Source organism: Electrona antarctica (genome assembly GCF_951216825.1).
Source record: "Electrona antarctica genome assembly, chromosome: 4".
NCBI lineage: Eukaryota > Metazoa > Chordata > Actinopteri > Myctophiformes > Myctophidae > Electrona > Electrona antarctica.
The window spans coordinates 686,684-707,888 of record NC_136809.1 but is presented as its reverse complement, the minus strand read 5'-3'; the positions used below and the strand labels follow the sequence as shown (position 1 = coordinate 707,888).

The window sequence follows — 21,205 nt, the reverse complement described above, 5'->3', positions numbered from 1 at the left end:
TCAATTTAATTGATTAATATAATAAATAATCGACGATTAATAATCTAATTACATTACATATGATGTAACTAATAATGAATACTAAATGAGACATAAATCATGACATCATGGTGGTACAGTTATAAATCCTTACATCACCTGGTGTTGGCACAGTGAGTTGGTCTCCAACCTTTAAACAAATTAAGAGAACATATTTATTTATTCATTTCAAATGTAATTAATTTAAATAACACATCTCACCAATGTACAGTACGTGTTGTGACCACCAGGGGTCATCAATGTGTCCCAACACGGACTGTCCATGGCCATTCACGCACGCAAGCACGCACACACGCGCACACACACAAATGGTGCATTTATATAGCGCCTTTATCCAAGGCGCTTTACATACATCACACACTCTCACTCACTCACTCACTCACTCACTCACTCACTCACTCACTCACTCACTCACTCACTCACTCACTCACTCACTCACTCACTCACTCACTCACTCACTCACTCACTCACTCACTCACTCACTCACTCACTCACTCACTCACTCACTCACACACTCACACACACACACACACACACACACACACACACACACACACACACACACACACACACACACACACACACACACACACACAGCCGCGCTATGAGCTTGTATAGCTGCTATTTTTCAATAGCTAAAGTATAACATAATGCTTTAAAACACCAAAAGTGATTAATTTAAAATTATCTGCCATACTTAACATGTTTGGTTTGTCCCAACATGTGAATGGCCCGACCCATGACAGAGGACACACACTAGATTTAATTATTACCAAGGGTGTTAACATCTCCAATGTTAATGTGCTGAAGGTTGCTCTATCAGATCATTCTTGTATATTATTTGACCTCTTCATTACACCAAAAAATAAGATTGTATCTGAAACTATTAAAAAGAGATACATAATGAGAATACCACAACACTTTTTGTGGAAGCCATCAAAGCTGAATTCGATCTAGCATCAAATCAAGACAATCTGCTTGGTACATTCAATACTAAAGTACTGAATGTAATTAATGCCATTGCTCCTGCTAAGGATAAATTAATTACCAATCAGCAAACAGCACCATGGAGAAACACTCTCTCTGTAAGGGACCAGAAAAGAGTGTGGAAAAGCAGAGCGAAAATGGCGTAAATCAAACCTCCAGATTAATTTAGAAATTTATAAACAAACCCTACATATCTTTAACATGAAATTGAACAGTGCCAGACAATCTTATTTTTCTGAGATCATCAAAAAGCACAGTAACAATTCACGCATGTTATTTGCTACATTTGACAGACTAACTAATCCTCCAGATTCAATATCATCAGAACTAGTCACTACCAGCAAATGTAATGAGTTTGCATAATTTAACGACAAGATTCAAGGTATCAGGAATGCTGCTAACTCCTCAGTGTCAAACTCGGCCATCTTATCACTACCACAGACACACAGAAACAACATGGTATGTATGGTGCAATTTAATTCTATTGATGACAAAACACTTGAAGATGTTGTCTCCAGTTTGAATTAATCTACTTGTTGCCTTGATGTTTTACCCACTAGTTTTTTCAAACCTGTTTTGGGCAGTCTGGTGAAAAAACTAGTAAATATTGTAAATGATTCTCTTCAATCTGGTAATTTTCCTGAGGACCCTTGATCAAGGAGCCTTGATGCTGCTATACTGAATAATTACCGGCCGATATCAAATTTACCCTTTATAGGTAAAATGATTGAAAAAGTTGTTCATCAACAACTTAGTCGCTTTTTACTTTTAAATAATAGTTTTGACAAGTTTCAGTCAGGATTTCGGCCCAATCATAGTACTGAGACTGCACTTGTAAAGGTTCTAAATGACATTTGGCTTAACACTGATTCTGCCAATGTCTCTGTTCTTGTTTTGCTGGATCTTAGTGCCGCGTTTGACACTGTGGATCATTCAATATTATTACAAAGATTAGAGCACTATGTGGGACTCTCTGGAACTGTTATTCAGTGGTTCAAATCATACCTTCAGAATAGGAAATACTTCGTCTCTATTGGAAACTGTGTGTCCAAACAGATGGCTATGACCTGTGGGGTTCCACAGGGGTCAATTCTAGGACCCCTCCTATTTAATTTATATATGCTTCCCCTAGGACAAATAATAAGCAATAATAAAGTAAATTACCATAATTATGCAGATGACACGCAAATCTACATATCAGTTACATCAACTGACTATGGTCCTGTTGATTCCCTCTGTCATTGCATTGAGGAAATCAATGAGTGGATGCGGCAACATTTTCTTCAATTAAATAAAGATAAAACTGAGATCATTGTTTTTGGACCACAAAAACAGAGACAGAGTGTAATTTCTCACCTTGAATCGCGGTCTCTTATACCCAAGAGTCAGGTGAGAGATCTTGGTGTTGTCCTAGACTCAGATTTAAATTTTAACAGTCATATCAAAACTGTAATTACATCTGCCTATTATCACCTTAAAAATATTGCAAGAGTTAGAGGAATTATGTCCAAGCAAGATCTAGAAACACTTATACATGCTTTAGTTTCCAGTAGACTGGACTACTGTAATGGTCTGCTCACAGGACTTTCAAACAAAGCTCTTCGTCAACTCCAACTGATTTAGAATGCTGCTGCTAGAGTCCTGACAAAAACTAGGAAATATGACCATATTACACCAGTTCTAAAATCCTTACATTGGCTACCAGTGTCCCAGAGAATTGATTTTAAAATGTTGTTACTTGTCTATAAATCTGTTTGTGGCTTTGGGCCCAGCTACATCTCAGACATATGAACCCTCTAGAACCCCAAGGTCAAGGTCAAGGTTAGCTTTATTGTCCCTTGCGGGAAATTGGTTTGCAGCCAGATCATAGTAAAAAATACACACAACAACAACATTCAATACAAGACTGAGATCTAAGAACAGGGCACTAGAGACAGAGAATTCATGACATTCAAAGTAGCAAAGTCAGCAAAAGTGCATTAGTGGGCAGTATGTGCAAAGAGGCAAGAATAAAGTGCTATCTGCTGTTCAGCAGTTGAATAGCAGCCGGGACAAAGGATAGTTTGAACCGATTAGTCTTTGTAGTGGGCACCCTCAGCCGACGACCTGAGGGCAACAGTTCAAACTCAGACCGAAGTGGGTGATCCGATACCTCCAGGAGGGAGGAGGCTCTTTTAAGCATCTGCCTCTTGTACAGTTCTATGAGTTGGGCTTGGGTTCTCCCAGAAATCTTACTGGCCACTTTGACGAGGCTGCTGAGCCTGTTCTTGTTTGCCAGGGTCAGATTACCGTACCAGGCAACCATACAAAACATGAGAACAGATTCAATAAAACTTCTATAGAAAAGAGTCATCATCACAGACGAGACATTAAAAGAACGCATTTTCCTCAGAAAAAAAAGACGCTGCTGGACTTTTTTTGATGTAGAGGCAACATGAGAGTCAAAGGAGAGTTTGTTGTCAAGAACGACACCCAGATATTTATAGCTCTCTACAATTTCAATTTCTGTGCCCTTAATGAGTGTAGGAGCAGGACTGGGAGGAGTCCTTCTAAAGCTGATGATCATGTCTTTTGTTTTGGTCACATTTAACTGTAAGAATGACTTGTCACACCACGATATGAAGTCATTGACAACTGGCCCATGCTGTACCTCATTGTCTTCAAGAAGGCTAACAATCACAGAGTCATCAGCAAATTTGACAATATACCTGTTAGGGTGATTGCTACAACAGTCGTTGGTATACAGAATATACAGTAGTGAGGAGAGACAACAGCCTTGGGGAGAACCAGTGGAGGAGAGCAACAGAGAAGACAGGACCTCATTTACCCTCACGCACTGAGACCTAACAGTTAAGAAGTCTATGATCCAGCCAACAAGGTTAAGATCCAGTTTAAAATAACTGATTAGCTTCTGGGCTAGAAGATGTGGCTGGATCGTGTTAAAGGCAGAGGAAAAATCGACAAACAACAGTCTGGCCTGTGTTTTTTTCCCCTCAAGGTGGCGGTACAAGAAATGCAGTAGGGTGATAGTGGCATCATCTACACCTCTTCCAGACCTGTATGCAAACTGCAGGGGATCTAGAGATTTCTCCACCTGCTTTAGGATGCTATCTTTGACTAGCTTTTCCAAACATTTCATTACTAATGAAGTCAAGGCAACAGGCCTGAAGTCATTTAATGACTTTGGGGTTCTAATTTTGGCAACTGGGACAATTGTGGACTGTTTCCATAACTTAGGGACCCGCTGTTGTTGAAGAGATAAGTTAAAAATAAGATGAAAAATGCTGCAGAGCTGTTCAGCACACGTTGAGAGAACCTTGCCACATATATTGTCCGGCCCTGGACTTTTTGACTTAGTGTGTCTGAGGTGTTTTTCCACACTTTTTTTGTCAATTACTAGGGCTGGAGGGGCTCTAGTCTCGTTTTTTAATTCATTAATTTTATTAGCAAAGTCCTGATTCTCAAATCTTAGGTAAAACTTATTTAGCTCATTGGCCAGCTGTACATCTGAGTCAAACCCAGGCATGGAGATGAGCTTATGGCCTTTATCATCTGCCCCTGTCATAGATTTCATGCCGTTCCATGCTTCCCTGAGGTTGTTACTGCTCAGCTCAGCTTCGATTTTGTTTTTGTACCTGAGTTTACCTTTTTTTATTTCAGACTTTATCTCTCTATTTAGTTCCCTAACCTTGGGTAGATCACCCTCATTGAAGGCATTTTTCCTGTTGTGGATTAAGCTTTTAAGGGCTGATGATGCCCAGGGTTTGCTATTAGGAAAAACCTTAACAGTCTTAGTGGGAATAACGTTGTCTTCACAGAATGATATATAGCTGCACACAGCGTCTGTGATTTCATCAATATTATCAGATGATTCTGTAAACACAGACCAATCTGTGCAGTCAAAGCACCCCTGCAGGGCAAGAGAGGAATCCTCATTCCAGATCTTCACCTGTCTTTTCCGCACCTTCTCCCTCCTTAGCACAGTCTTGTAAACGGGTAGAAGGTGTACAATGTTATGATCAGAAGATCCGAGAGCAGGGCCCGCCTCCGATTTGTATGCTCCTTTAATTGAGCCATAGCATAGATCCAGAGTCTTGTTGCGCCGTGTGTGACAGTTGACATATTGATAAAAGCTGTTTAGAGTTTTCTTCAAGTTGCAATGATTAAAGTCTCCCAGAATTATGTTGGGCGCGTCAGGGGAGATAGATTGCAATGACTGTGTCACTCTGAAGATGGTGTTCGCTGCGATGTCCGCGTTGGCTTTTGGATGAATATAAACAACGGTGATAAACACTTGGGGAAATTCCCTTGGGAGATAAAAGGGCCGCACCGACACGGACAGGAGCTCTATATCGGGCGTGCATAACCGTTCACGCACGGTGAAGTTATTACACCATCTCCGATTAATGTATAGGCACACCCCTCCTCCCTGTGTTTTGTGTGTTACCTCACTGTCCCGGTCCAGCCGTATAGGCGATCCGAAGCCGCTGATGTCAAATGACGTGTCAGAGTCAGAGTCAGTAAGCCAAGTTTCAGTGAATGCCATCAAGCAGACATCCCTGTATTCGCGTAGATGACTGATATTCCCATGTAATTCATCCATTTTGTTCCTCAAGGATTGGACGTTGGCCAGGATTATAGAGGGTAGTGGGACGCGGTTTTTTTCCGTCTGTTTCCTTAGACGTTGACGCACGCCACCCTTCTTTCCTCTTTTCCTGATGTATGCCGATTTCTTGTGGCCATCTCTTACATTCACAGAATCTCCGACTATTCCTGTATTAAAGTTGGAAGTCTGTGAAGAGAGTGTCGCATCGAGGCTCGAGACATCAAGACGATTCCACTGTGAATTTAGGAGAAACTCCCGCGAGTACTGAAATGTTTGTGAATGTTGGTGACTCCATGCAAAAACCATTAAAAGCATCAAAAGTAGTATTCTTAGAAACTCCATCTTTCAGCCTCCTGAGCTATAAGTATGACTTAATAAATACTCGAAAACTCTAGGCCTGTTCTGACAAGACAAACATAATAAACAGTTAAAACGATGCACAGACACTCCTTAAACTAAAACCTGCTGCTGGTCGCCACAAGAGCAGCGCCCGTGAACAGCGCCCGTGAACTCTGAGGGAACAGCAGACTGTGTTCCCGCAGGTCATCTGGGGCTGGCCTACTGATAGTTCACCCGATAGTTGGAACAAAACATGGTGAAGCAGCATTTCACTATTATGCACCAAAAACTTGGAATGATATTCCAGGTTACATTAGGAAATCCCCAACCATAGCCATTTTTAAGTCCAATTTAAAAACGTATTTATTTAACATTGCCTATCCCAGTGATGTCTAATAGCAGCTAGGTCTTGCCTGGGCTTTAAATTAGCTGTGTTTTCTGTTTCTATCAAAGGTGGGAGTATTTGTTGTAATGTATATGCTCCTATATCTTATTGTAATTGTCTCCACCAGGCCGAAGGCATGGGGAGAGAGTATGTTTGTCTCCACCAGGCCGAAGGCATGGGGAGAGAGTATGTTTGTCTCCACCAGGCCGAAGGCTTGGGGAGAGAGTATGTTTGTCTCCACCAGGCCGAAGGCTTGGGGAGAGAGTATGTTTGTCTCCACCAGGCCGAAGGCTTGGGGAGAGAGTATGTTTGTCTCCACCAGGCCGAAGGCTTGGGGAGAGAGTATGTTTGTCTCCACCAGGCCGAAGGCTTGGGGAGAGAGTATGTTTTGCACTCCGTCCGTGTCCGTGTCCGTGTGTCCTTCCGTCCGTCCGTTACCAGCTAATCTCCGGCACCGTTAACCCGGTCGATGCCAAACTTTGCACACACACTCCCTGGATGCCAACGATGAACCTCTGCCCCACATTTTCCAGAACGGCTTGTTATAGCGCCACCATGAGGCAGCTTTTCACATTTTTTACCTAAAACTGCACCGATCTGCGTGAAACGTTGCATGCACACTCCCTAGAGGCCAAGGACAAACCTTTGGTCTGCATTTTCCGCATCTGCCTTTTATAGCGCCACCAGGAGGCCGACTTTTGTAAAACACATTTCTTGATATTACTCCTCCAGATTCTGTCCAAAAATCTCACAAATCGTTACACAGTATCTCTATGGTCATGTGCTCAAGTTGGATCTGTCCGATATTTCATATTCCATCCTAATTGGCTATAATTGGCTTTCACAGTTTGCAAGATTGCCCTGTTTTGAACAAAAGCCTCAAATCATGAACACAGCATGCAATTTACGTTAAATCTTTCACACATTTTCTTACTAGGCTGAGGAATATATCCCACCCTTTTCACATTGGCCTGTGATAGCGCCACCAACAGGTTGATTTTTGCAAAACAATTTTTTGGAACAAAATGCCTCAAATCATCCAATTGCCATCAAAGGCGTATGAAGAAATGGCAATCGGTACACATGATGTACACATGTAGTCATGTGATCAAGACGAGTCTGTTGGATTTCTCAGATTGTACACTGATTGGCTAAGATTGCCTTCCAAAGATTTCAGGAGTGGCCCGTTTTGTACAAAATGCTGCACATGTCCTGCTCATCCAGAATTCTGGCTCTGCATTTCCTCAACAAAATGAAGAAAATTGTTGCAATAACAAATACAAAAAAACATCCTCCTAAACATTTTGCCAAACATCACACACACTCCTATCCTCCTGGTGGAGACCTGTGCCCGGAAGGGCACTTTTTCTAGTTTGCACTCCGTCCGTGTGTGTGTGTGTGTCCGTCCGTCCGTCCGTCCGTCCGTCCTTCCGTCCGTCCGTCCGTTACCAGCTAATCTCCGGCACCGTTAACCCGGTCGATGCCAAACTTTGCACACACACTCCCTGGATGCCAACGATGAACCTCTGCCTCGCATTTTCCAGAACGGCCTGTTATAGCGCCACCATGAGGCAGCTTTTCACATTTTTTACCTAAAACTGCACCGATCTGCGTGAAACGTTGCATGCACACTCCCTAGAGGCCAAGGACAAACCTTTGACCTGCATTTTCCGCATCTGCCTTTTATAGCACCACCAGGAGGCCGACTTTTGTAAAACACATTTTTTGATATTACTCCTCAAGATTCTGTCCAAAAATCTCACAAATCGTTACACAGTATCTCTATGGTCATGTGCTCAAGTCGGATCTGTCCGATATTTCATATTCCATCCTAATTGGTTATAATTGGCTTTCACAGTTTGCAAGATTGCCCCGTTTTGAACAAAAGCCTCAAATCATGAACGCAGCATGCAATTTACATGAAATCTTTCACACATTGTCTTACTAGGCTGAGGAATATATCCCACCCTTTTCACATTGGCCTGTGATAGCGCCACCAACAGGTTGATTTTTGCAAAACACATTTTTGGAACAAAATGCCTCAAGTCATCCAATTACCATCAAAGGCAAACATGTTTATATTACTTAGTACAGGAAATCTATGGAAAATACAGCATCAACCTCTAACTAATTGCAAAAAAAACGAACTCAGCTGATTTTGCATCTTCAATATATCCTGAATAACAGAAAGAAAGTTGCCTGGAATTGTCTGAGGGGAAAGTGTTGAAAATAGCCTGTACAGTGTGGCCACCATTGACATCCTATTATAAGGTAATATTTTCTAAATGTCCTTATGCTTTAAGTAGCATGTGACATATCAAACTAGGGGGTTTTCATGATGCTGAATCCATTCCAAGCATTAGTTTTGCATAAAAACACTAATTGGGCTAAATTTGGCCATAGCAACTTGCCCAAATGTGCTGACCTCATTACATTTTGGCAAGTTGCTATGGCCAAATTTAGCCCAATTATAATATATCTATTATAATCTGTATTCATTTTAAAGTGCACTGTTGCACTCTGTATTTGTTTTTATCCTGTAAAGCACTTTGAATTGCCTTGTGTATGAAAGGTGCTATATAAATAAAATGGCCTTGCCTTGACATGAAGATGTTTGATCAGGACAATGAATTCCATTTGACTGAAATGAATGATCGCTTGTTGAGACACACCCACACAGATATGTAGCAGTCGCACGCACGCACGCACACACACACACACACACACACACACACACACACACACACACACACACACACACACACACACACACACACACACACACACACACACACACACACACACACACGCTGTAAGCTAATGGAAACATTGAGAAGCAGTATGTTATATAGACTATAGAGGGTTCAATCTAGAAACTAAATAAAATTAACTGAATAAAAATAAAAACAATATCAAAACTTAACTAAAACAAACTCTAATGAAAAATCCAACACTATTACAACTATACGCAGTTTAAAGAAATGACATGAAGTGACATCATCCTACTATAAATGCGCCACGTCTCTGCGTGCGTGTCAGCGTGCGTGTACGGTTGTAATCCACGTAACTCGAGAACCGTTTGACCCACCGACTTCACATTCGACACACGCGTTCCACACCCCCACAGGGAGTGCAGTGTCAGGTGTCGAGTCGGTCGGACCCACGGTTCTCCAGAACCACCACAAAAGGCTCTGGTGAGGATCTGCCAGTGGGCCGAATTGATTGCCAAGTACACTTTTCAGTTTGCAGTCTTCACACACACACACACACACACACACACACACACACACACACAGATCTCCATGTGGGACACCGGCTGACAGTTAAAACGGATATCATTAGGTTCCCAAGTTGCATCGTTCCCAAGTAGGCCGGTGGCCGACTGCGACGGCCACGTACAGGTCTAGTATTATAAAACACCAAATGGACTTAGACACAAAACAAGACTGAGCTTGTTTCCATTGTGGTCCACATGAGGTTAACATGACATAACATTGTGGTTAACATGAAACTATTCATAAAGTACCTCGTTTTACAATTATATTAGTCGAACGGCCTAGTTTTACTTCCTGTAAATACTTGGGATATTCAACTGATAGAATTGTAACTAGTTAGTGTGAAGATGGAGCCATGATTTGCGCACACACACACACACACACACACACACACACACACACACACACACACACACACACACACACACACACACACACACACACACACACACACACACACACACACACACACACACACACACACACACACACACACACACACACACACACACACACACACACACACACAGCTTCCTGTCACCGACATCACTGAATCCATCAACCAATCAGTGATCAGTGCTGATGCTGACATCATGAGTCAGCTCTAATAATGCACTCTGGGAGCTTCCTGTTCTAAAAGCTTTGCATTAATAATCTATACGTCTCTCTGTGTGTGTGTGTGTGTGTGTGTGTGTGTGTGTGTGTGTGTGTGTGTGTGTGTGTGTGTGTCCACAACAAAATGCATTTCAAACACTTAAGGATTGCAGTCATCAGCATTAGCTAATGGTGGACATTAGACAGACAGACAGACAGGCAGGCAGGCAGGCAGACAGGCAGACAGACAGACAGACAGACAGACAGACAGACAGACAGACAGACCCCATGGGCACACTTTAGCGGACAGCCGCGGACAGAAGAAGCTGCGTTTTACGTCATTTCCGAGTTTTTAGACAGCTGGTGGATGGAACAGAAGCTCCTCCTCCGCGGCCGCGGAGGAGAGCGTTTCCGGGAATCTGTCCGTCGCGGCAGTCAGCCGCGGGTGAGTCTGTAGTTCTGACTGCAATGGGAAGTTCATTCCATAGTTTAGATTGGGAGTGAGTCTATAGTTCTGACTGCAATGGGAAGTTCATTCCATAGTTTAGATTGGGAGTGAGTCTGTAGTTCTGACTGCAATGGGAAGTTCATTCCATAGTTTAGATTGGGAGTGAGTCTGTAGTTCTGACTGCAATGGGAAGTTCATTCCATAGTTTAGATTGGGAGTGAGTCTGTAGTTCTGACTGCAATGGGAAGTCCATTCCATAGTTTAGATTGGGAGTGAGTCTGTAGTTCTGACTGCAATGGGAAGTCTGTGAAATATAATTAAATGTACCCATTCTACATACTGTGAAATACAATGAAATGTACCCATTCTACATACTGTGAAATATAATGAAATGTATCCATTCTACATACTGTGAAATATAATGAAATGTACCCATTCTACATACTGTGAAATACAATGAAATGTACCCATTCTACTGTGAAATATAATGAAATGTACCCATTCTACTGTGAAATACAATGAAATGTACCCATTCTACTGTGAAATACAATGAAATGTACCCATTCTACATACTGTGAAATATAATGAAATGTATCCATTCTACATACTGTGAAATATAATGAAATGTACCCATTCTACATACTGTGAAATACAATGAAATGTACCCATTCTACTGTGAAATATAATGAAATGTACCCATTCTACTGTGAAATATAATGAAATGTACCCATTCTACTGTGAAATACAATGAAATGTACCCATTCTACTGTGAAATATAATGAAATGTACCCATTCTACTGTGAAATATAATGAAATGTACCCATTCTACATACTGTGAAATATAATGAAATGTACCCATTCTACATACTGTGAAATACAATGAAATGTACCCATTCTACATACTGTGAAATATAATGAAATGTACCCATTCTACTGTGAAATATAATGAAATGTATCCATTCTACTGTGAAATATAATGAAATGTATCCATTCTACTGTGAAATATAATGAAATTTATCCATTCTACTGTGAAATATAATGAAATGTATCCATTCTACTGTGAAATATAATGAAATGTACCCATTCTACATACTGTGAAATATAATGAAATGTACCCATTCTACATACTGTGAAATATAATGAAATGTACCCATTCTATCTACATACTGTGAAATATAATGTTCAATCAATCAATTCAGGGTCGATTCTGTACAATAATATTACAGTTTAAATCAACATGATAAACGTTATATTTGATAAAATATAAATTAAAAAAACGGAAGGTGCCTATGCCTATAATAAATTATATGCATGATATTCCAGTAATATTTACAGCTGCCAACGACATATTTATAAGGGTTTAAACCGGTTTAAAAACGTTACATTATTAAAAAGCATTAGAAATAACGGAACGGTATTTTATTCTCGTCTATAATAAAGTATATTGCGCACACAGAAGTCACGTGACGCAGCGCAGCATCATTGCAACGCGACGCATGTTTTTAAATCCACACAATGCGTGCGTGTACATAAACTTTAACACACGCACACGCAGCAGGTTTATAAACACCCATACCGTGCACACGCGTGCGTGCGTGCATGCATGCCATGTGTGTGTGTGCGTCAATAATATAATAATAATAAAATGCACAATGTGTGAATTATTATTATGATAAAAACATTCAACTCACCTCGAGAGACACTGAGACACTGCTGGGAGAGAGAGGCTGTGTGTGTGTGTGTGTGTGTGTGTGTGCGCGTGTTTGTGTGCGCGTGCGCGTCACTGCGGACGTCCCGGCGTGGGCGGGGCTTACAATGGAAGCGTTGTTAAAGAGACAACGCCCCGCTGTGTCATGACATAACGCGCGGGCGCACACACGCGCACACACACACACACACACACACACACACACGCACACAGCTGTCTGTTTGTTTGTTTTTGTTCAGACAGACAGACAGACAGACAGACCCGTTTCATTTCAAGGACGCCCCAGTTTGACCTGCATTAGTCTACGGACCCCCATTTAATGGCATTTCTATCTCTGGGACCCCAAGTTACAGACCCATAAGGGTCCATGTGGTTCCATTTATCAACTCCCTCAAGGACCCCTGGGGGTCCCCGGACTCCTGGAACTCCCTCAAGGACCCGGACCCCACTTTGGGAACCAGTGATAAAATATATTCCATAAAAACAAATTATCATCACAACATATAATTTAATAAAGTTCAGCAAGACAATACATTTAAGATACTCTTCTTTAATATTTCAACATGAAAAATGTGAAAACTTTATATATGGGTATTATTTTAAAATATATTCATTCTGGGCGGGAACCCTTTTTGGTGTTTTAAACATTATGTTATACTTTAGCTATTGAAAAATAGCAGATCTACAAGCTCATAGCGCACCACCAAGTGCCGCGCTACGAGCTTGTAGGTCTGCTATTTTGAAAAATGTGGCGCAAATCTTTGAATATATATTCTTTCAGAGCGAACGTTTTTAACTCAGATCTTTGCTTCTGTGGGGGGGCTGGAACAACATATTTTCAGATGGGGGTCGGTGGCCAATTACATATCATTTTTGGGGTCCTTGACATGAAATATGGAGCACCACTGATACAGAAACATGAGGGTTTTCAGTAAACTAAGGATTTTGAAGACATTTTTTTAAAATGTCAACGTCAGGCCTGAATGGGTTAAAAAAAGAAATTGATTGTGAACTTCTCCTTTTAGTCCAACCATTCCTGGAACATCGTGTGAGAAGAGAAGATGGTCCAGTGAAATAAAATACAATAAAATGAATCCCATTGTAGTTGTATTGGATATCACTCTATCACTAAACATATTACTCTATCACTAAACATATCACTCTATCACTCTATCACTAAACATATTACTCTATCACTAAACATATCACTCTATCACTAAACATATCACTCTATCACTAAACATATTACTCTATCACTAAACATATCACTCTATCACTAAACATATCACTCTATCACTAAACTATCACTAAACATATTACTCTATCACTAAACATATTACTCTATCACTAAACATATCACTCTATCACTAAACATATCACTCTATCACTAAACTATCACTAAACATATTACTCTATCACTAAACATATCACTCTATCACTAAACATATCACTCTATCACTAAACTATCACTAAACATATTACTCTATCACTAAATATATCACTCTATCACTCTATCACTAAACATATTACTCTATCACTAAACTATCACTAAACATATTACTCTATCACTAAACATATTACTCTATCACTAAACATATCACTCTATCACTAAATATATCACTCTATCACTCTATCACTAAACATATCACTCTATCACTAAACTATCACTAAACATATTACTCTATCACTAAACATATCACTCTATCACTAAACATATCACTCTATCACTAAACTATCACTAAACATATCACTATATCACTAAACATATCACTAAACTATCACTAAACATATTACTCTATCACTAAATATATCACTCTATCACTCTATCACTAAACATATTACTCTATCACTAAATATATCACTCTATCACTCTATCACTAAACATATCACTCTATCACTAAACATATCACTCTATCACTAAACATATTACTCTATCACTAAACATATCACTCTATCACTAAACATATCACTCTATCACTAAACATATCACTCTATCACTCTATCACTAAACATATTACTCTATCACTAAACATATCACTCTATCACTAAACATATCACTCTATCACTAAACATATCACTCTATCACTAAACATATCACTCTATCACTCTATCACTAAACATATTACTCTATCACTAAACATATCACTCTATCACTAAACATATCACTCTATCACTAAACATATCACTCTATCACTCTATCACTAAACATATTACTCTATCACTAAACATATTACTCTATCACTAAACATATCACTCTATCACTAAACATATCACTCTATCACTAAACATATCACTCTATCACTCTATCACTAAACATATTACTCTATCACTAAACATATCACTCTATCACTAAACATATCACTCTATCACTAAACATATCACTCTATCACTAAACATATCACTCTATCACTCTATCACTAAACATATTACTCTATCACTCTATCACTAAACTATCACTAAACACGGTGAAATTCACCCCAACACCTGCCTGTAGAATTAAAACCCGTGTGAAGTGAGTGGTTCAACTGCCGGCCCGGTTCCGGCGAGCCGCCCCACGTCCGAAACGGTAGAGAAATGAGAGAGTTACCATGTGGGGGTCTCCGGGGGTCCCCGGGGGGGTCCCCGGAACATCCAGACCCCCAGGAATGTGCCCATGGGGCCAGGCCGGTTCCGGCGAGCCGTCCCACGTCCGAAACGGTTGAGAAATGACAGTGTGTGGGGGTCCCTCTACTGTACCCTCTACTGTACTGTACTGTCACTGTACTGTACTGGCACACCCGAAATCATCATATATACAGTTAATATGTGCGTGTGCGTTTGTGTGTGTGTTAGGTTGCGCACAGGTGGTGAAAAACAACGTGCTGTTTTCGTGCTCAGACCCAGCCAGCCACCCAGCCACACACACACAGCTCCATAAGGGAGTGGTTGCACCACTCAACAACAGGGCTGTGTTTAGTGGTCTAGGGTTAAGAGCGTCTGATAAATGCCTGTATTGTAAATTGTAGATAGATTTGGGTAAAGAGATAATGTCTGGCTAGGTGGTCGTTGTAGGGAGATAATTCACCTCCTTTATGTAAGGGATAATGTCTGGCTAGGTGGTCGTTGTAGGGAGATAATTCACCTCCTTTATGTAAGGGATAATGTCTGGCTAGGTGGTCGTTGTAGGGAGATAATTCACCTCCTTTATGTAAGGGATAATGTCTGGCTAGGTGGTCGTTGTAGGAGATAATTCACCTCCTTTATGTAAGGGATAATGTCTGGCTAGGTGGTCGTTGTAGGGAGATAATTCACCTCCTTTACGTAAGGGATAATGTCTGGCTAGGTGGTCGTTGTAGGGAGATAATTCACCTCCTTTACGTAAGGGATAATGTCTGGCTAGGTGGTCGTTGTAGGAGATAATTCACCTCCTTTATGTAAGGGATAATGTCTGGCTAGGTGGTCGTTGTAGGGAGATAATTCACCTCCTTTATGTAAGGGATAATGTCTGGCTAGGTGGTCGTTGTAGGAGATAATTCACCTCCTTTATGTAAGGGATAATGTCTGGCTAGGTGGTCGTTGTAGGGAGATAATTCACCTCCTTTATGTAAGGGATAATGTCTGGCTAGGTGGTCGTTGTAGGAGATAATTCACCTCCTTTATGTAAGGGATAATGTCTGGCTAGGTGGTCGTTGTAGGAGATAATTCACCTCCTTTATGTAAGGGATAATGTCTGGCTAGGTGGTCGTTGTAGGGAGATAATTCACCTCCTTTATGTAAGGGATAATGTCTGGCTAGGTGGTCGTTGTAGGAGATAATTCACCTCCTTTATGTAAGGGATAATGTCTGGCTAGGTGGTCATTGTAGGGAGATAATTCACCTCTTTTATGTAAGGGATAATGTCTGGCTAGCTGGTCGTTGTAGGGAGATAATTCACCTCCTTTATGTAAGGGATAATGTCTGGCTAGGTGGTCGTTGTAGGAGATAATTCACCTCCTTTATGTAAGGGATAATGTCTGGCTAGGTGGTCGTTGTAGGAGATAATTCACCTCCTTTATGTAAGGGATAATGTCTGGCTAGGTGGTCGTTGTAGGGAGATAATTCACCTCCTTTATGTAAGGGATAATGTCTGGCTAGGTGGTCGTTGTAGGGAGATAATTCACCTCCTTTATGTAAGGCATAATGTCTGGCTAGGTGGCCGTTGTAGGAGATAATTCACCTCCTTTATGTAAGGGATAATGTCTGGCTAGGTGGTCGTTGTAGGAGATAATTCACCTCCTTTATGTAAGGGATAATGTCTGGCTAGGTGGTCGTTGTAGGAGATAATTCACCTCCTTTATGTAAGGGAAAATGTCTGGCTAGGTGGTCGTTGTAGGAGATAATTCACCTCCTTTATGTAAGGGATAATGTCTGGCTAGGTGGTCGTTGTAGGAGATAATTCACCTCCTTTATGTAAGGGATAATGTCTGGCTAGGTGGCCGTTGTAGGAGATAATTCACCTCCTTTATGTAAGGGATAATGTCTGGCTAGGTGGTCGTTGTAGGAGATAATTCACCTCCTTTATGTAAGGGATAATGTCTGGCTAGGTGGTCGTTGTAGGGAGATAATTCACCTCCTTTATGTAAGGGATAATGTCTGGCTAGGTGGTCGTTGTAGGGAGATAATTCACCTCCTTTATGTAAGGGATAATGTCTGGCTAGGTGGTCGTTGTAGGGAGATAATTCACCTCCTTTATGTAAGGGATAATAATCTCCCTGAAGACACCCTGACACAGTGACTCAGAGGGGGGGGGGGGGGTTCTCCCTGAAGTCACCCTGACAGTGACTCAGAGGGGGGGGGGTTCTCCCTGAAGTCACCCTGACACAGTGACTCAGGGGTAGAACCGTATGTGACAACCGTGAGGTTCCCGGTTTGATCCCTGTGGGCTACCCCAGAGTTGGGAAGTGTCCTTGAGCAAGACTCTGAACCCCTGATTGCTCCTGATGTGCAGGTTGGTGCCTTGCATGGTTTCCTCCACCATCGGTGTGTGAATGTGTGTGTGAATGGGTGAATGTAATGCACACTCTATGTAAAGGTGTGTGAATGGGTGAATGTAATGCACAATCTATGTAAAGGTGTGTGAATGGGTGAATGTAATGCACAATCTATGTAAAGGTGTGTGAATGGGTGAATGTAATGCACAATCTATGTAAAGGTGTGTGAATGTGTGTGTGAATGGGTGAATGTAATGCACAATCTATGTAAAGGTGTGTGAATGTGTGTGTGAATGGGTGAATGTAATGCACAATCTATGTAAAGGTGTGTGAATGGGTGAATGTAATGCACAATCTATGTAAAGGTGTGTGAATGGGTGAATGTAATGCACAATCTATGTAAAGGTGTGTGAATGGGTGAATGTAATGCACAATCTATGTAAAGGTGTGTGAATGGGTGAATGTAATGCACAATCTATGTAAAGGTGTGTGAATGTGTGTGAATGTAATGCACAATCTATGTAAAGGTGTGTGAATGTGTGTGTGAATGGGTGAATGTAATGCACAATCTATGTAAAGGTGTGTGAATGGGTGAATGTAATGCACAATCTATGTAAAGGTGTGTGAATGTGTGTGAATGGGTGAATGTAATGCACAATCTATGTAAAGGTGTGAATGTGTATGTGAATGGGTGAATGTAATGCACAATCTATGTAAAGGTGTGTGAATGGGTGAATGTAATGCACCATCTATGTAAAGGTGTGTGAATGGGTGAATGTAATGCACAATCTATGTAAAGGTGTGTGAATGTGTGTGTGAATGGGTGAATGCAATGCACAATCTATGTAAAGGTGTGTGCATGTGTGTGTGAATGGGTGAATGTAATGCACAATCTATGTAAAGGTGTGTGAATGTGTGTGTGAATGGGTGAATGTAATGCGCAATATATGTAAAGCGCCTTGGATAAAGGCGCTATATAAATGCACCATTTACCATTTTGTTAATGTAAAAGAGGAATGCCATTATTCATTATATTATATAACGTTATTCCATAAACACACCATTTGCACCTTGTTGACACTTTGCCTCCATATCAACCACATAAAACACCTTGTTGACACTTTGCCTCCATATCAACGACATAAAACACCTTGTTGACACTTTGCCTCCATATCAACCACATAAAACACCTTGTTGACACTTTGCCTCCATATCAACGACATAAAACACCTTGTTGACACTTTGCCTCCATATCAACGACATAAAACACCTTGTTGACACTTTGCCTCCATATCAACGACATAAAACACCTTGTTGACACTTTGCCTCCATATCAACGACATAAAACACCTTGTTGACACTTTGCCTCCATATCAAAGACATAAAACACCTTGTTGACACTTTGCCTCCATATCAAAGACATAAAACACCTTGTTGACACTTTGCCTCCATATCAACGACATAAAACACCTTGTTGACACTTTGCCTCCATATCAACGACATAAAACACCTTGTTGACACTTTGCCTCCATATCAAAGACATAAAACAACTTCAATGTAGTGTTTTTATTTTCAAAATGTTACAACATTTCGACCCTTGTTTAGAAATATCGGAAAATCACCATCGCGTCATTTTCAGAGTCGGATCGGGAGCAAAAAAAACAAAACTTATCAATGTTATACATGTCATGATATTAGACTGGATATTGTCTTTGATATTGTACTGTTGTGATATGTTGGCATAAACGTGTCCTATAAAAAAATATAAATATCGGATCGGGAAAAATGGTTATCGGCAGATGGTTATCGGCAGATGAATGGTTATCGGCAGATGGTTATCGGCAGATGGTTATCGGCAGATGGTTATCGGCAGATGGTTAATAAATGGTTAAAATGGTTATCGGCAGATAAATGGTTATCGGCAGATGGTTAATAATGGTTAAAATGGTTATCGGCAGATGACCATGGTTATCGGCAGATGACCATGGTTATCGGCATGGTTATCGGCAGATGGTTATCGGCAGATGGTTATCGGCAGATGGTTATCGGCATCGTTATCGGTTAAATGGTTATCGGCAGATGCTCAAAATCAAATGATTGGAACATCGGCGTGTTTTGGCGACACCGCCAGTCAGTTGTATAAAACGTGTTTGATCCGATCGAGTGGAAATGCTACTCACATTAGCTTCGGATGGATAATCTGTCGTTAGCCATAAAACTGGACTGCACCATCTTCATTGCGCGTGCACACGCACGCACACTTTCAGTCACTTTAGACTCCTAATCCCCGTCCCAGGCAGTATTTCTGGTCAAAACAACGCTAATTGTACGGAGCCTGGCGGTCAAAACAACGCTAATTGTACGGAGCCTGGCGGAGCCTAGCGGTCGCGGTAAAGGCGCTGGCCTGTACTTCTCATCGGCTAGTGAGACGTCAACAACCGATCCGACAACACGAGCCAACACGCAAGAGCCAACGCTAGCCCGCCGACCCGGATGTACTTGGTTTTAGTGTGTTGCACGCTGGATGCACGTCCGGCTTGGGCGTCCATCTTACATGCTAAATAATTAGCGCCAATGCTAGCGAGCTAAGATGAGACCATCCTTGCTCTAGAAAGCGCCAATGTTCCAATCGAGATCACAATGTTCCAATCAGAGAAGACCTCCGAACATCGCACGTTTTGTCAAAACCACGGAGAGCTCCGTAGATGTAGAGTTATTCAGCTTTTTAGACCGGCTGTGTACAAGAAGGCACTGCGCGTGCGCGAAATCGGCCTAGGATCGCTGAAGAAGGAAAGGTCAAGCAAAAAATATATATATAAAGAATAAAGAAATCAGCGATCCGGTTTGATGTCAATAATAAAGCTTATCTGACGGAACGTTCCGCCAGAAGCAGTTAATTTGTTAAATGATGGGCTGGTGCTGCTGCAGTACACAATCCAGCCACCAGATAGGGGTGTCAGCGATAATATGAGTTAATTTATGAAGACACAAATTTAAAAAACTGGTAAAAAGTTGTAATAAGTAGAGACGACAGATTAACTCAGTCATGATGATGATCATAACATCTGCAAAATGTCTAATAAAAACACTATGAAAAAAATATATATATTTGTGATATAAAACTTCATCTGTGGCTGTTTTTATATTCGTTAAAGTGAAGTCTTTAATGTTTTTATATTGTTGTTATTTTAATACTTGATGTTTTTTCTTTTCCTGCAGGCATCTGGATGGACGCCCTGGCCACGCCTCCTGGCCACGCCCCCTGGCCCACGCCCCCTGGCCCACCGCCCTGGACCTTTAGATCATGGCAAAGTTCAGCCACTAGAGGGAGGAAAACACACACACACACACACACACACACACACACACACACACACACACACACACACACACACACACACACACACACACACACACACACACACACACACACACACACACACACACACACGTTAAAAAAACCACATGATTATGAACATGTTAAAAAACATGAACTAACTACATGTTTAAACCAAAGCATATTTAAACTTCTGAGTTCAACTATTGTTTGTTTATCTTTATCGTTCTTAAAGGTCTGTAAGTGATATTATGATGTTAAATAGCTCTATATTGTGACAGTAATCATTGCTATAGTGTGTTCAGTAACAGTGTTAAATAGCTCTATATTGTGACAGTAATCATTGCTATAGTGTGTTCAGTAACAGTGTTAAATAGCTCTATATTGTGACAGTAATCATTGCTATAGAGTGTGTTCAGTAACAGTGTTAAATAGCTCTATAATGTGACAGTAATCATTGCTATAGAGTGTGTTCAGTAACAGTGTTAAATAGCTCTATAATGTGACAGTAATCATTGCTATAGAGTGTGTGTTCAGT

At 41.0% G+C, this 21,205-nt stretch overlaps 2 protein-coding genes across 5 annotated transcripts in view; both read right to left on the bottom strand.

The window, feature by feature from the left end:
• Positions 1 to 12,430, bottom strand: part of LOC306922524 (calpain-1 catalytic subunit-like) — a 66,896-nt gene extending 54,466 nt beyond the window's left edge. Inside the window, exons 1-2 of one of the 2 annotated variants that reach the window (XM_079500192.1) lie at positions 12,365 to 12,430; positions 134 to 169 (exon numbers count right to left, since the gene is read on the bottom strand). The gene's annotated coding sequence lies outside the window, so the exon portion shown is untranslated. The remainder of the gene's footprint in view (positions 1 to 133; positions 170 to 12,364) is intronic. The other variant, XM_079500191.1, reaches the window with a different exon arrangement.
• A 6,451-nt stretch (positions 12,431 to 18,881) lies between these two features.
• Positions 18,882 to 21,205, bottom strand: part of LOC306922525 (calpain-2 catalytic subunit-like) — a 100,752-nt gene continuing 98,428 nt past the window's right edge. The window contains exons 22-23 of one of the 3 annotated variants that reach the window (XR_013789936.1): positions 19,699 to 20,651; positions 18,882 to 19,665 (exon numbers count right to left, since the gene is read on the bottom strand). Coding sequence is in view for 2 of the 3 variants with exons in the window: in XM_079500194.1 (XP_079356320.1) it covers positions 20,628 to 20,651 (24 nt within the window). In the remaining variant the exon portion in view is untranslated. Of the gene's footprint in view, positions 20,652 to 21,205 lie in introns of all 3 variants that reach the window. The other 2 variants (XM_079500194.1, XM_079500193.1) reach the window with 2 other exon arrangements.